The sequence below is a fragment of the Rousettus aegyptiacus genome, unplaced genomic scaffold, assembly GCF_014176215.1.
Source record: "Rousettus aegyptiacus isolate mRouAeg1 unplaced genomic scaffold, mRouAeg1.p scaffold_m13_p_1, whole genome shotgun sequence".
Taxonomy (NCBI): Eukaryota; Metazoa; Chordata; class Mammalia; order Chiroptera; family Pteropodidae; genus Rousettus; species Rousettus aegyptiacus.
Genome location: NW_023416284.1, coordinates 90,530,751 through 90,545,543, shown reverse-complemented (window position 1 = coordinate 90,545,543; position 14,793 = coordinate 90,530,751). Strand labels below are relative to the sequence as shown.

General features: G+C 55.2%; 1 protein-coding gene across 6 annotated transcripts in view; it reads left to right on the top strand.

Moving 5' to 3' along the window:
- The window catches only part of TNXB (tenascin XB), a 60,329-nt gene that overhangs the window by 43,050 nt on the left and 2,486 nt on the right, over positions 1-14,793 (top strand). For 3 of the 6 annotated variants that reach the window (XM_036238339.1, XM_036238332.1, XM_036238350.1), the window contains 12 exons: positions 73-369; positions 770-1,120; positions 2,653-2,976; positions 3,693-4,043; positions 6,077-6,409; positions 7,937-8,260; positions 8,659-9,009; positions 11,749-12,036; positions 13,049-13,372; positions 13,695-14,027; positions 14,301-14,423; positions 14,543-14,686. In XM_036238339.1, coding sequence (XP_036094232.1) covers positions 73-369; positions 770-1,120; positions 2,653-2,976; positions 3,693-4,043; positions 6,077-6,409; positions 7,937-8,260; positions 8,659-9,009; positions 11,749-12,036; positions 13,049-13,372; positions 13,695-14,027; positions 14,301-14,423; positions 14,543-14,686 — 3,543 coding nt within the window. The remainder of the gene's footprint in view (positions 1-72; positions 370-769; positions 1,121-2,652; positions 2,977-3,692; positions 4,044-6,076; positions 6,410-7,936; positions 8,261-8,658; positions 9,010-11,748; positions 12,037-13,048; positions 13,373-13,694; positions 14,028-14,300; positions 14,424-14,542; positions 14,687-14,793) is intronic. The other 3 variants (XM_036238337.1, XM_036238340.1, XM_036238360.1) reach the window with 3 other exon arrangements.

The window sequence follows — 14,793 nt, the reverse complement described above, 5'->3', positions numbered from 1 at the left end:
GAACCTAGGAAACCTGTGGTCTCGACAACCCCTTCTGGCAACAGGAATGCATTAGTTCGCATCACTTTCCAGCCACTGCAGAGGAATCCCCTGACAGACCTTCTTTGAAGCCACACTTGGGAGAGTTGAATGTGATGGATGCCACCCCTGACTCCCTGCGCCTCTCCTGGACCGTCTCCGAGGGCCAGTTTGACCACTTCCTGGTCCAGTACAAGAACGGGGACGGGCAGCCCAAGGTGGTGCGGGTGCCAGGCCACGAGGACGGGGTCACCATCTCGGGCCTGGAGCCAGACCACAAGTACAAGATGAACCTGTACGGCTTCCATGACGGCCAACGCCAGGGCCCCGTGTCTGCCATCGGGGTGACAGGTGAGTGGACGGTGGACGCCCCAGGGTGGGAGCCTGCAGGAGGACCACACTCTCTCTGCTGGGTGAGCCGGGTGCAGGGGTCCCTTCTGCTGGAGGCTGAGCCACGGTGGCCTTAGTGCCTCTCTGCTAGGGTTCCCTGATGATCAGTGGGTCTCCCTGGACAGAGAAGGGCCTCCATGAGCTGTGCTGGTGGCTGCCTAGGGTCTTCCACAGCTGTCCCCAAGGCTCTGGGCATGTTTGTGAAAAGACAGTTGAACTGGACCACCCAGCTCCAAATAGGAACTTCTCTGGAATGACCTAAAGGCCCCCAGTCATGACCATGGCTTCTCCATCCTTCACCTACAATTTGAGGACGTGTCCACAGACCCTGCCTCACTCTCTCTGTGTCTGTGTTTCTCAGCTGCAGATGAAGAGACCCCCGTCCCCACGGAGGAGGAGGAGACCCCCAGCCCCAAGGAGCCCAGCACGGAGGCACCGGAGCCCCCCGAGGAGCCCCTCCTAGGGGACCTGACAGTGACAGGATCTTCCCCAGACTCGCTGAGCCTCTCCTGGACCGTCCCCCAGGGCCACTTCGACTCCTTCACGGTCCAGTACAAGGACAGGGACGGACGGCCCCAGGTGGTGCGTGTTGGCGGTGAGGAGAGCGAGGTGACCGTGCGGGGTCTGGAACCGGGCCGCAAGTACAAGATGCACCTGTACGGCCTGCACGGGGGTCGGCGTGTGGGCCCTGTGTCCACCGTGGGCGTGACTGGTGAGTGATGGCAGGGCGGGCAGGGTGGGGAAGACAGGCCCTAGGAGATTTTCCCTTTATTACCATCTTCATGAAAACATAAATATTCCCACCTGCACACCTGCTCATTTTTGCACATCACTGGCCTGGGGATCTTGGTAAAGGGCTCATTCGTTCAGCAGGTTTGGGCTGGGGCCAGAGATTCCACACTCATAACAAGATCCTCCAGGATGCTGAGGCTGCTGGTCTGAGGTCCACACTTTGAGTAGCAATCTCCTCACAAACAAGGAATTGGATGCTTTCTCAGAACTGGCGGAGGGTGTCATACTGGTACCCTTGGTCCCTCTCAGAGGCTCAGCCTCTAAGGAGGGACTGGAGGCTGTGGTGGCAGATGGCAGGTGCTCAGGATGCAGCGTCTTGCCTGCAGCACCTTCAGACCTCACGGTTCGGACAGCATCGTACTTATGACTGCAATGGGTCAAGTAAGATGTGGGTGCTCTGAGCCAAGCACTGTGGGAGTTCGCAGGGGTAAATGTCAAACACAGCAGAGAGACAAGTTCTCATCCTAATGGGGCTCACGGTCCTGTGGAGGCAGGCTGGGAACCAGGAAATCAGGCGAAGGAGGATACAGGTATGACAGGAGCCCTGGGGCCAGGCCAGCCTATCCACAGGCACCCACTGGACAGCTAGGAACCGAGGTCAGGCGGGCATTAGTGCGGTGACAGCTAGCAATAGGACAAGGACCGCATCAGGTCAACAAAGTCACGGCTGGTGCACAAGCCTGGAAACCAGGAGCGTCATGACACATGAGAGGGTTTTGGAGGAAATGCTTTGAGTCAGGGGATAGTCTTGAGATGGGGCGGAGAAGTAGGGGCAGCTCAGGAAGCCAGGGAATGCTCTCGGGAATACAGAGGTCTGTACACAGTTTTAAGTAAGACTGACGCCATCAGATGTGCGTTTAAAGGCCCATTCTGGTCTCCTGTGCAGAACGGATGGGGAGGCAGGCAGGGACCGAGTAGGGAGGCAGGAATGCAGGTGAGAGGTGAGGGTGACCCAAAACAGGAAGTTGAGACCGCAGATGTGGGGAGGAGGACATCAAGGGGAGCTTAGGGGAGAGTGGGAAGCTCTGAGTCCGATGGACAGGAACAGATGCGGGAACACAGCAGGTTTCTGTTTGGGGAAGGGGTTCTGGGCTGGTAGGGAGCAAAGACATTGAGCCAAAGGGAGCGACATGCCGCGAGACCCCAGTGGAGGGAGCCCAGGCCATGGCAGCTATGCAGCGCAGCTGCAGTACGTGGAACTGTGTTCAGAGGAGAGGGGTGTGCCGGAGAGAGAGGGAGAGGTCAAGGGGGTGCTGGTAGGTGGTGGGTGAGGAAGGGGTGGGGATGGTGTGGTGATGGGAAGGAGACGTTAAAGACACCGGACAAACAGGAGCTAGAGGCACTGTGGAGGGCAAGATTCTGCCCCTTCCTGTCTTCTTTTTGCAATACACCCCTTTATATGCTGAACTGCGGACTGAGGCGACCTTGCTTGTCTCCCATGTCTCTGTCCAGCTCCAGACTATGAAGCCGTGACTACCCAAGCCCTGCCCACCACCACCCCTGAGCCTCCCATCAAGCCCCGCCTGGGGGAGCTGGCAGTGACCGACGCCACCCCCGACTCCCTGCGCCTCTCCTGGACCGTCTCCGAGGGCCAGTTTGACCACTTCCTGGTCCAGTACAAGAACGGGGACGGGCAGCCCAAGGTGGTGCGGGTGCCAGGCCACGAGGACGGGGTCACCATCTCGGGCCTGGAGCCAGACCACAAGTACAAGATGAACCTGTACGGCTTCCATGACGGCCAACGCCAGGGCCCCGTGTCTGCCATCGGGGTGACAGGTGAGTGGACGGTGGACGCCCCAGGGTGGGAGCCTGCAGGAGGACCACACTCTCTCTGCTGGGTGAGCCGGGTGCAGGGGACTGATCGGACAGAGGAGACTCAAATGAGGGTGAGATTAAGGTAAAGCAAAGTATGAAACAGGCTTTATTAGGGTCTGCGGGCGAAGTTCGCTGGTCCAACAAAGGGGCCAGGGAAGTCACACGTGTCTGGGGTATAGACGTGTTTTTTAAAGGTTATGGCCCATGATGTCAGTGGGATTACAGGGCTGTGACTTCTCTGGCTGAAATCGCCGCCCGGGAAGTCTCTGCTGTAACTTTGGTCGTGAGCCGTCGGCCACCTTAGGTATTGAGCCACCTTCCCGCTGGTGTAATGGCACCCATGAGCAACCGAACAGGGACCTTCTGCTGGAGGCTGAACCACGGTGGTCTTAGTGCCTCTCCGCTAGGGTTCCCTGGTGATCAGTGGGTCTCCCTGGACAGAGAAGGGCCTCCATGAACTGTGCCGGTGGCTGCCCAGGGTCCCCCACAGCTGATCCCAAGGCTCTGGGCATGTTTGTGAGAGGACAGTTGAACTAGACCACCCAGCTCCAAATAGGAACTTCTCTGGAATGACCTAAAGGCCCCCAGTCATGACCATGGCTTCTCCATCCTTTACCTAAACTCTGAGGACATGTCCACAGACCGTACCTCACCTTCTCTGTGTCTGTGTTTCTCAGCTACAGATGAAGAGACCCCCGTCCCCATAGAGGTGGAGGAGACCCCCAGCCCCAAGGAACCCAGCACGGAGGCACCGGAGCCCCCCGAGGAGCCCCTCCTGGGGGACCTGACAGTGACAGGATCTTCCCCAGACTCGCTCAGCCTCTCCTGGACCGTCCCCCAGGGCCACTTCGACTCCTTCACGGTCCAGTACAAGGACAGGGATGGACGGCCCCAGGTGGTGCGTGTTGGGGGTGAGGAGAGCGAGGTGACCGTGCGGGGCCTGGAGCCGGGCCGCAAATACAAGATGCATCTGTATGGCCTGCACGGGGGTCGTCGTGTGGGCCCTGTGTCTACTGTCGGTGTGACCGGTGAGTGAGAAGGTGCTCTGGGTGTCTCTAGGGAGAAGTACTCTTTTTCTCTTGGGTAAACTGTTTGACTGTTCTGCACTTTGTTAGTCCCTGAGGGTTGTGGTCTTGGCTCTGCTTCCACTCCCTTCTACATGGCCCTGGCTGTGTCCCGTGCATAGTGTTTTGACCTTGCCGACTTGCAGCCTCATCATCTACATTGGTATGGCCTCCTTCTGATGGTCAGCCACTGGCTTCTCCTGAAGTTCAAATTGTCAGGCACAGGCTAAATCTGACTTTACCAGAATTCCTTTCTTCCATCTTAATTACAGCTATCTTTATTATAACAAAAACAAAAAACAAAAAAAAAAAAAACGGAAAGGAAAAAAAGAATTTAACCCTCAACTCTATTAGGGTGGTAAATAATTAGATAACACCTATAAGATGAGCTATTATGCCATCATTGAAATGTTTTAACATTAAGAAAATTACTTTATAATATCGCATTGAAAAAGCCCAATTTAAAAAAAAAAATAATGTTAATCACAACCACTTGAACATAACATGCATGGGAAGAAAACTGGAAGGAAATATATCCCATGGGATGCATGTTTGTGGGACAGAATAGAATGTTCCAGCACTTTTTTTGTTTTATTCTGTGTTCTCCAGATTTTCTTAAATGACACAGATTTCTTTTATAATCAGGGAAATTTTTTAAGATAATGTTTTCTCTTTTGTACTGCTCGTCCACGCCCCCTCCCACCCCACCAATCACTACTGTAACTTATTTTATTTCTAATTATGAAAAAGACAGTTTCTAGTCCCTAAGAAATAGGAGAAAAAATCACAAGGTGAATTCAATTCCAACAGTTCAGTCAGATTCATTTCTCTAAGTATTCGTCAGCCAGATTCTTGTGCCTGCTGACAATATTTCAAGAGAGCCGCAGGATGTGGAAGAACCTAGTCCCTCTGGGATGGATGCTTCGGGGCTGGTTGTTACCTTTGTGACACCAAGTGAGCATCTAGGAGAGGTTCTCTGCTCTCCTGAAGACAATGGCACACAGAGGAACCATTTCCCTCAGCCTCCTTCCTTCCTGGGGAGTAGGCCTCATTTCCGTATGTGTGTTCACAACGGTGTTCGTGGAGGGAATGATAGGAAACACATTCGAAAATGGACATTAGAACAATTCGCCCTGAAGGTAAGCTGTTAATTCTCATTCACAGCTTAGGTTTTTTTGTTCCCTATCAAGGCGAATCCCAAATATACACAAAGTAGAGGGGACCCATATCTCACGCCATACATTCCACCAGATTATTAATTTTTATAGTCCAGAAATTCTTTTTAAGTCTGCATTTTTCTAGAAGAATATAGCAACATGATGGAAAGTTGCAAAACAGGAAAAAATTTAGACCACCTTTTGACCCAACAACTTTCATTCATAACAATGAACATAAAGCATCCTCTCTCTGCATTTTCAGTGTAGTGCATGTTTTAAAGTTGCAGAGTGTTCATCTAATTCTTGGATCTTACTTTTTTTTGCACCCAATTTATATTGTGAGCACTTATCCTGTGGCTACACAACCTGCTTTAATCATCACTTTAATGGCTATGTGATATTTCATAGTGGAAGCGCAATAACAAAATTAATCATTTTCTATGGGTCATTTGGTCCCTGAAACATTTTGCTGTTGTGAATAATCCCATAACGAACTCCTATGATACAATTTTTTCCCTGCTTTTTAGTGATTTTCTAGGATAGCTGCCCAGAAATGAGATTATTGGGTCAAAGGAAATGAGCATTATTTTGGCTCCTACACAAGTGTCCAAATTGCCTTCTGGAGGTTTATAGTATCTGCTAGCAAGTCCATGATAGGAGTTGGGGAGCCTGTCTCAGTTCTCTCAACAATGAGTAACTAAATGGCCAATCCAATGGCTATGCCAGCCTCAAATCTTATACTTTACATAGTATTTTAACAGGATGACCTTGTTGTCCCTATAGACAGCACCAGAAAAGCAAGTTTTCATCTAAGCCTCGACCTGTATTCTATTTTCTCAGTGCCCCAGGAGGTTGTGGAAGAGACCCCCAGCCCCAAGGAGCCCAGCACGGAGGCACCGGAGCCCCCCGAGGAGCCTCTCCTAGGGGACCTGACAGTGACAGGATCTTCCCCAGACTCGCTGAGCCTCTCCTGGACCGTCCCCCAGGGCCACTTCGACTCCTTCACGGTCCAGTACAAGGACAGGGACGGACGGCCCCAGGTGGTGCGTGTTGGCGGTGAGGAGAGCGAGGTGACCGTGCGGGGCCTGGAGCCGGGCCGCAAGTACAAGATGCACCTGTACGGCCTGCACGGGGGTCGGCGTGTGGGCCCTGTGTCCACCGTGGGCGTGACTGGTGAGTGATGGCAGGGCGGGCAGGGTGGGGAAGACAGGCCCTAGGAGATTTTCCCTTTATTACCATCTTCATGAAAACATAAATATTCCCACCTGCACACCTGCTCATTTTTGCACATCACTGGCCTGGGGATCTTGGTAAAGGGCTCATTCGTTCAGCAGGTTTGGGCTGGGGCCAGAGATTCCACACTCATAACAAGATCCTCCAGGATGCTGAGGCTGCTGGTCTGAGGTCCACACTTTGAGTAGCAATCTCCTCACAAACAAGGAATTGGATGCTTTCTCAGAACTGGCGGAGGGAGTCATACTGGCACCTCTGGTCCCTCTCAGAGGCTCAGCCTCTAAGGAGGGACTGGAGGCTGTGGTGGCAGATGGCAGGTGCTCAGGATGCAGCGTCTTGCCTGCAGCACCTTCAGACCTCACGGTTCGGACAGCATCGTACTTATGACTGCAATGGGTCAAGTAAGATGTGGGTGCTCTGAGCCAAGCACTGTGGGAGTTCGCAGGGGTAAATGTCAAACACAGCAGAGAGACAAGTTCTCATCCTAATGGGGCTCACGGTCCTGTGGAGGCAGGCTGGGAACCAGGAAATCAGGCGAAGGAGGATACAGGTATGACAGGAGCCCTGGGGCCAGGCCAGCCTATCCACAGGCACCCACTGGACAGCTAGGAACCGAGGTCAGGCGGGCATTAGTGCGGTGACAGCTAGCAATAGGACAAGGACCGCATCAGGTCAACAAAGTCACAGCTGGTGCACAAGCCTGGAAACCAGGAGCATCATGACACATGAGAGGGTTTTGGAGGAAATGCTTTGAGTCAGGGGATAGTCTTGAGATGGGGCGGAGAAGTAGGGGCAGCTCAGGAAGCCAGGGAATGCTCTCGGGAATACAGAGGTCTGTACACAGTTTTAAGTAAGACTGACGCCATCAGATGTGCGTTTAAAGGCCCATTCTGGTCTCCTGTGCAGAACGGATGGGGAGGCAGGCAGGGACCGAGTAGGGAGGCAGGAATGCAGGTGAGAGGTGAGGGTGACCCAAAACAGGAAGTTGAGACCGCAGGTGTGGGGAGGAGGACATCAAGGGGAGCTTAGGGGAGAGTGGGAAGCTCTGAGTCCGATGGACAGGAACAGATGCGGGAACACAGCAGGTTTCTGTTTGGGGAAGGGGTTCTGGGCTGGTAGGGAGCAAAGACATTGAGCCAAAGGGAGCGACATGCCGCGAGACCCCAGTGGAGGGAGCCCAGGGCATGGCAGCTATGCAGCGCAGCTACGTGGAACTGTGTTCAGAGGAGAGGGGTGTGCCGGAGAGAGAGGGAGAGGTCAAGGGGGTGCTGGTAGGTGGTGGGTGAGGAAGGGGTGGGGATGGTGTGGTGATGGGAAGGAGACGTTAAAGACACCGGACAAACAGGAGCTAGAGGCACTGTGGAGGGCAAGATTCTGCCCCTTCCTGTCTTCTTTTTGCAATACACCCCTTTATATGCTGAACTGCGGACTGAGGCGACCTTGCTTGTCCCCCATGTCTCTGTCTAGCTCCAGACTATGAAGCCGTGACTACCCAAGCCCTGCCCACCACCACCCCTGAGCCTCCCATCAAGCCCCGCCTGGGGGAGCTGGCAGTGACCGACGCCACCCCCGACTCCCTGCGCCTCTCCTGGACCGTCTCCGAGGGCCAGTTTGACCACTTCCTGGTCCAGTACAAGAACGGGGACGGGCAGCCCAAGGAGGTGTGGGTGCCAGGGCACGAGGACGGGGTCACCATCTCGGGCCTGGAGCCAGACCACAAGTACAAGATGAACCTGTACGGCTTCCATGACGGCCAACGCCAGGGCCCCGTGTCTGCCATCGGGGTGACAGGTGAGTGGACGGTGGACACCCCAGGGTGGGAGCCTGCAGGAGGATCACACTCTCTCTGCTGGGTGAGCCGGGTGCAGGGGTCCCTTCTGCTGGAGGCTGAGCCACGGTGGCCTTAGTGCTTCTCCGCTAGGGTTCCCTGATGATCAGTGGGTCTCCCTGGACAGAGAAGGGCCTCCATGAGCTGTGCTGGTGGCTGCCTAGCGTCCTCCACAGCCGTCCCCAAGGCTCTGGGCATGTTTGTGAAAAGACAGTTGAACTGGACCACCCAGCTCCAAATAGGAACTTCTCTGGAATGACCTAAAGGCCCCCAGTCATGACCATGGCTTCTCCATCCTTCACCTACAATGAGGACATGTCCACAGACCCTGCCTCACTCTCTCTGTGTTTGTGTTTCTCAGCTACAGATGAAGAGACCCCCGCCCCCACAGAGGTGGAGGAGACCCCCAGCCCCAAGGAGCCCAGCACGGAGGCACCGGAGCCCCCCGAGGAGCCCCTCCTGGGGGACCTGGAAGTGACAGGATCTTCCCCAGACTCGCTGAGCCTCTCCTGGACCGTCCCCCAGGGCCACTTCGACTCCTTCACGGTCCAGTACAAGGACAGGGACGGACGGCCCCAGGTGGTGCGTGTTGGCGGTGAGGAGAGCGAGGTGACCGTGCGGGGCCTGGAGCCGGGCCGCAAGTACAAGATGCACCTGTACGGCCTGCACGGGGGTCGGCGTGTGGGCCCCGTGTCCACTGTCGGCGTGACTGGTGAGTTAGGGTGTCGTGGGTTGTTTCCTTCTGCTCCTCTCTTGCTTTCTCCCTGGATCACATCACTCCTACATACAGGCCTCCTGATTCTCTCATTTCTCCTGTGGTGCTAATGATCCTGCCTTGTCCTTCAACTGAGGAAGGACTGGTGAGACTGTTTTCAAGGTCAGGTGTGTATGGAGACTATACGGCATACATTTTAGCTTCCTTTTTTTTCATGGCCTGGAACCTCTAATTGCTAAATTGTTCTTATGTGGCTCCTCAGGCTCTCTTTGTGGGCATTTTAGTGGCTTGGACATGGCTGTAGAATCAGGTTCTCTGGGTTGAATCCTGCTCTGAATGTACTGATTATGTGATTATGCTAATGTTTCTTACCCTGTGTATGCCGCTGATCCCCTCACAATGGCAGGTACTTCACCTGTTGTGAGGATAAGTACACTATTTGTGAGCACTTACACAATGCCTGGGACCCATTAATCACTGACAACTTCATAGCCTGGGGAAAGCACTCCCCTTCTTGAGCAGGATCCTTCCATTGACCCATACAGCTTCCTCTGCTCTGCTCCAGCCTCCCTGTCCTCAGAGCCCCAGAGGGCACCCCATGTGGAGGAGCTAACTATGCCTCTGTGACCTCTAACACAGTGCACCTCTCATGGATGGTGGCCCAGGGCCCATCTGACTCCTTCCAGTACAGGGATGCACAGGGGCAGCCCCGGGCAGTGCCCATAGGTGGAGACAATTCTTACTCTTCGGACTCTGGGATGCAAAAAGGCATGGCCCACTTGCTGGGGATGCAAAGCCCTGTGAAGGAGGGCCAGAGGCCACCTTTGCCCCTGGAGCCTTTGACAGTCCTTTGTCCCCTTGTAGTGACAGTTGGAATTTCACTTTTGTGCTCCCCACTCCAGACCTCAGGGCCTCCAGACCCATTTATTTACTGGGTCCAGTGAAACCCAGTCCTGAGCTTCCCCTTTACCCCTCTTTCCCATCCTTCCTACTCCTCCTATATCCCGAGGGACATGTGCCTTCTTCCCTGGCTCTTCTTTTTTTTATCCCTGCTCCTCTGCCTGCCCCTTCCTGACATGTGACGTGGTCACCCCAGAACCAGTTCCCAGAGCCCTGAGGAAACTGTCTGCTTCTATCACTGTTTCTGTCGCTCTCCATGTACCTCTCTTTTCCAGTCCCAGACACAAAACTTTCTCCTTGCCTGGGGGAGTTGACAGAGACTGACCCAGGATTCTGTGGGCCTCTTGTGGACAGTCCCCCAGGGCACATTCAACTCCTTTGAGGTCCAGTACAAGGATATGGCTGGGCAGCCCCAGGTGATACCCGAGGCCGCAGACCAGCGTGAGGTCATCATCAGTGGCCTGGAACCCAATAGGAAGTGCAAGTCCCTGCTCTGTGGGCTGGCAGGCAGGAAGCAGCTGGGCCCCGTCTCTGCTGAGGGTACCCCGGATGAGCCCCAGTGCTGCCTCCCACCTTTTCCAGAGCTGCCTCTTTTCTGAGCCCAGAGCTGGCCCCGTGGCCTTCTTATGCAGGTTATTCTTCTGCCTTCTGCCTTTGCATGACAATCATAATACAAAAAGCAAACATTTATTGAGTCCCTATTACATGCCAAGCACTGTCCTAAGCATTTTATTTGCATTATTTCCTTCATTCACTGACCATCAATACAATGAAAAGAACCCAGGTTTCAGAGCCAAGCAGACCCGTGTTCAAATTCCGATTACCAGCTGTGTGGCCATGGACAAGCCCCTTCTTTCCCTTGAACCTCAGTTTCCACATCTGCATAATGGTTATGAATAGTATCAACTGACACTCAATAAATGTTCACATCCTCCTCCCTTTGTCCTAACTCTGTGGCAAGAGGTGGAAAGTACAGGAGGGTCTGGCTGGAAGAAGACTGGAAAATCTGGTGTCATTGTGCCCATGACTCAGCCCCACAAGGACAGGGTGGAGGTGGGTCACTGACCCTTACCCCACTCCCAGGACCGTGAGTCACCCTGGCCAGACAAGGAAGGGGCACACGGCCAGTTGGGGCCCAGGCTCCTCAGAGTCCAGATGCTCTTCCCTGAGCCCTCATTAATAGGGACTGGAAACAGGTTTCTCCTCGAACTCCCGTCAGTCAGCATCCACCCTTGGCAGGTCTCTTATGTATTCTTTTCTGTCCTTTATTCTTCAGGCTCTGCCCCTTCTCACCCAGGTACCCTGGCCCAGGGGTGTTAGGGCTGGGGAAGTGGATGGGAAGAAGACCTAGGCTGATAGAGAGCAAGGGGGAGGTTATGGCCAGGCAATGGCAACCTGTGAGCTTGACTAGCTGCCCAGCCTGGCTCTTACTATTTGGGGGCATCTCCCTGACAATTCAGATACCCTCTGGGAGCCTTTCTTAGCTCCAGCCACATCCCTGCTCAGAGGACTGCGGGTGAGGGAGAAACTGAGGCTTTTCTCAGCACCCCCAGTGAGCACTTCTCATGTGATCTTTTATGCATTTCCTGCACCTTGGTCACAGCAGGGAGGGAGTGAGGGCAGGAAGGAGTTGGGCAGTGGACTCTGGAGGAGGAGACCAGGCTACACACCCTCCTTCCTACAAGACAGGACTAGAGCAGACCTATCTCCTCTGGTGACTTTCCTTGAAGTCACACTTCAGTAACACTTTCCTAGACCCTCGGGCCTCCCAGAAGTTGCCAGGCTGAGGTAAAGGCAGCTCTTGATCAAGAGTTTCTTCCTCCTCTCTCCCCACAGCTCCCCCAGAGAAGGAGTGGCAGCCTCCATCCCGCCTAGGGGAGCTGACGGTGACAGATGAGACCCCAGACTCCCTGCACCTCTCATGGACGGTGGCCCAGGGCCCCATTGACTCCTTTGTGATCCAGTACAGGGACACAAATGGGCAGCCCCAGGCAATGTCCGTGGCTGCTGACCAACGGGAGGTCACCGTAGAGGGCCTGGAGCCCGGCAGGAAATATAAGTTTCTGCTCTATGGACTCATAGGAAGAAAGCGCCTGGGCCCTGTTTCTGCCCTGGGAGTGACAGGTGAGTGAGAGGCTGTCCTGAATGGCCCTAGCAAGCTGACCTGAGTAAGTTTCCTCATGCCTTTGGGCTGAAGATGAAGGGACTGACAGAAGTGAGCAGAGGTGTGGGGAGCCCCTGCCTAGGGCCCAGGAGGAAGGCACAGTGGGCCAGCTCTGATGGTGATCCAGGGGCCAGTCAAAAGCAGGAGCCAGGACAGGCAGCAAGGAAAGGCCCTGGCCGTGATCCTCCATCTCCCAACCCGGGCCCTGCCCCAGCGCTACAGGCTACTCCTCATCACCCCGCTGAGGCAGCTCTCACAGCCCTGCCCAGAGAGGGGTTAACCCCCTCCCGTGGATGAGTCAGGAGCCTTTTCTCAAATGGAAAGTTACTGGAAAACAAAACAGCAAGGGCATAGAAACCAAGAGAAGTGGCCGCACTGAGGGACCAGGCTCCTCCTCTGGAGGTGCTAACACCCAGCTCACATCGGCCCCACGGAGCCCAATTTGCCCCTCCCTCGTTTACCAGCCAATTCTATTCTCAGTTCTTCTCAGAAGGAGGAACCACATGCCAGAACTTAGGGAGCAACCGAGTTAGTCCTGCCTCAGGACATCAGCACCGGCATCCAGGGGATGAGGAGGGCGTATGGCCTATGCAGATATCAAAGGGGGTGCAATGAGACACTAGAGTGAAGAAGGGGAAGCAGCACAGGATTCAGGCTCTTCAAAGGGGCCCACAAAGGAGTCATGGGGCCACAGTGTTAGCACTTAGAGAGGTCTGGGGTGGCAGGAATCACTGCCAAAGCAGGGATGTGGGAGATTCAAGAAAAGGAAGATGCTAGAAGAGCTTCAGTCCCTCGCTTCTCTCCACCTGGCTTTTGTGGCCAGGACCAGTAAAGTCCCCACCTCAGCCTTGGGCCAACCCAAAACCCCCTCTTTGGAGAATGCGATGGAGTAAGGGGAGGCACCCTGCGGCATTCGAGGGCGCATGCGCACATATACCCGCTCAGCTTCTCCCCTGCGCTTCTCCCACACAGTCCCAGAAGAGGACACTCCAGCCCCCTGGCACCCTGCCACAGAGGCCCCGGAGGCCTCCGAAGGGCCCCGCCTGGGGGTGCTGGCAGTGACTGACAGAACCCCAGACTCCCTGCACCTCGCATGGACCGTGGCCCAGGGCCCCTTTGATTCCTTCGTGGTCCAGTACTGGGACACAAATGGGCAGCCCCAGGCCTTGCTCGTGGGTGGGGACCAGAACAAGGTCATCGTGTCAGGCCTGGAGCCCAGCACCCTCTACAAGTTCTTCCTCTACGGCCTCCATGAAGGGAAGCGCCTGGGACCTGTCTCAGCCAAGGGCACCACAGGTACCACCAAGCCCTTCATCTTAGCCTCACCTGCCTCTCATCTGGGACTGGGAAGGGTGAACGGGGTGCCCAGATGTGGTGACCACAATGAAAGAACATGAGGAGTGTTCCATGGAGCGAGGAAGAGGTAGATAAGCAGCTGTTGGCTCTACACGTATATGTTCTCACTAAGGGTCTTTCCGTGGGTGCCAGCCCGTCATTAGCTTCATTTTACAGATGAGGAAATAGGGGCTAGGGTAGGGTGGCTGAAGGGACCTGCCCCACATCATCAAATTGGTGTGCTTCTGTCTCCAAACCCTTCTCTTCCACCCACTCTGTGCAGGGTCAGCTCCTGCTGGTCAGACCCCAGGGGAGCCAGGGCCCCGCCTGTCCCAGCTCTCTGTGACTGATGTGACCACCAGTTCTCTCCGACTCAACTGGGAGGCCCCACCCGGGGCCTTTGATTCCTTCCTGCTCCGCTATGGAGTCCCATCAAGTACTCTGGAGCCACATCCCCGGCCCCTGTTGCAGAGAGAGCTGACAGTGCCAGGGACTCGGCACTCAGCCGCACTCCGGGATCTGCGTCCTGGGACCCTGTACAGCTTTACACTGTATGGTCTGCGTGGGCCCCACAAGGCCGACAGCATCCAGGGCACCGCCCGTACTCTCAGCCCAGGTAAGGCCCCCACCTGGACACATATCCATGCTGCCCCAAAGTGGCAGCATGGGGTGGAAGCTAGTGCCTCCGCCAGAGGGGAGGCAAGTAAGTGGTGGAGGGCTTGGGGGAATCTACAGAGCAACTTCTGTTTCTGTGTCTGGAGGAAAGGAGTAATGGCAAGCATGTCTGGAGCTAGTGGGGCCCCAGGAGAAGGAGGGATGGGAATCCTGGGACAGGAGCCTCTCTGCCTTAGGCCCTTACCATTATTACTTGGTACACCCCACTCCTTAGTTCTGGAGAGCCCCCGCGATCTCCAATTCAGCGAAATCGGGGAGACCTCAGCCAAGGTCAGCTGGATGCCCCCACCGTCCAGAGTGGACAGCTTCAAAGTTTCCTACCAGCTGGCGGATGGAGGTGACACCTTTTTGCCCATGACCTCATTGGCTCTCATTTCTCCTGAGCCCTCCACTCTGCCTGTCCTGCAGCTCCGCCTGGCTTCCCTGGGCAACCTCCCAAGCCCATCGTGTTTTCAGGGGAGCCACAGAGCGTGCGGGTAGACGGCCGAGCCCGGACCCAGAAACTCAAGGGGCTGATCCCAGGTGCTCACTATGAGGTGACTGTGGTCTCTGTCCGAGGCTTTGAGGAGAGTGAGCCTCTCACAGGCTTCCTCACCACAGGTTAGATGAACTGGGACCCGGGCAGGGTGTGGGCGGGAGCTGACAGTGAATGGAGAGGGGATGGGGGTATTGGAGGCTCCAGTTGCAGACGAGAAGCCCAGCAGAAT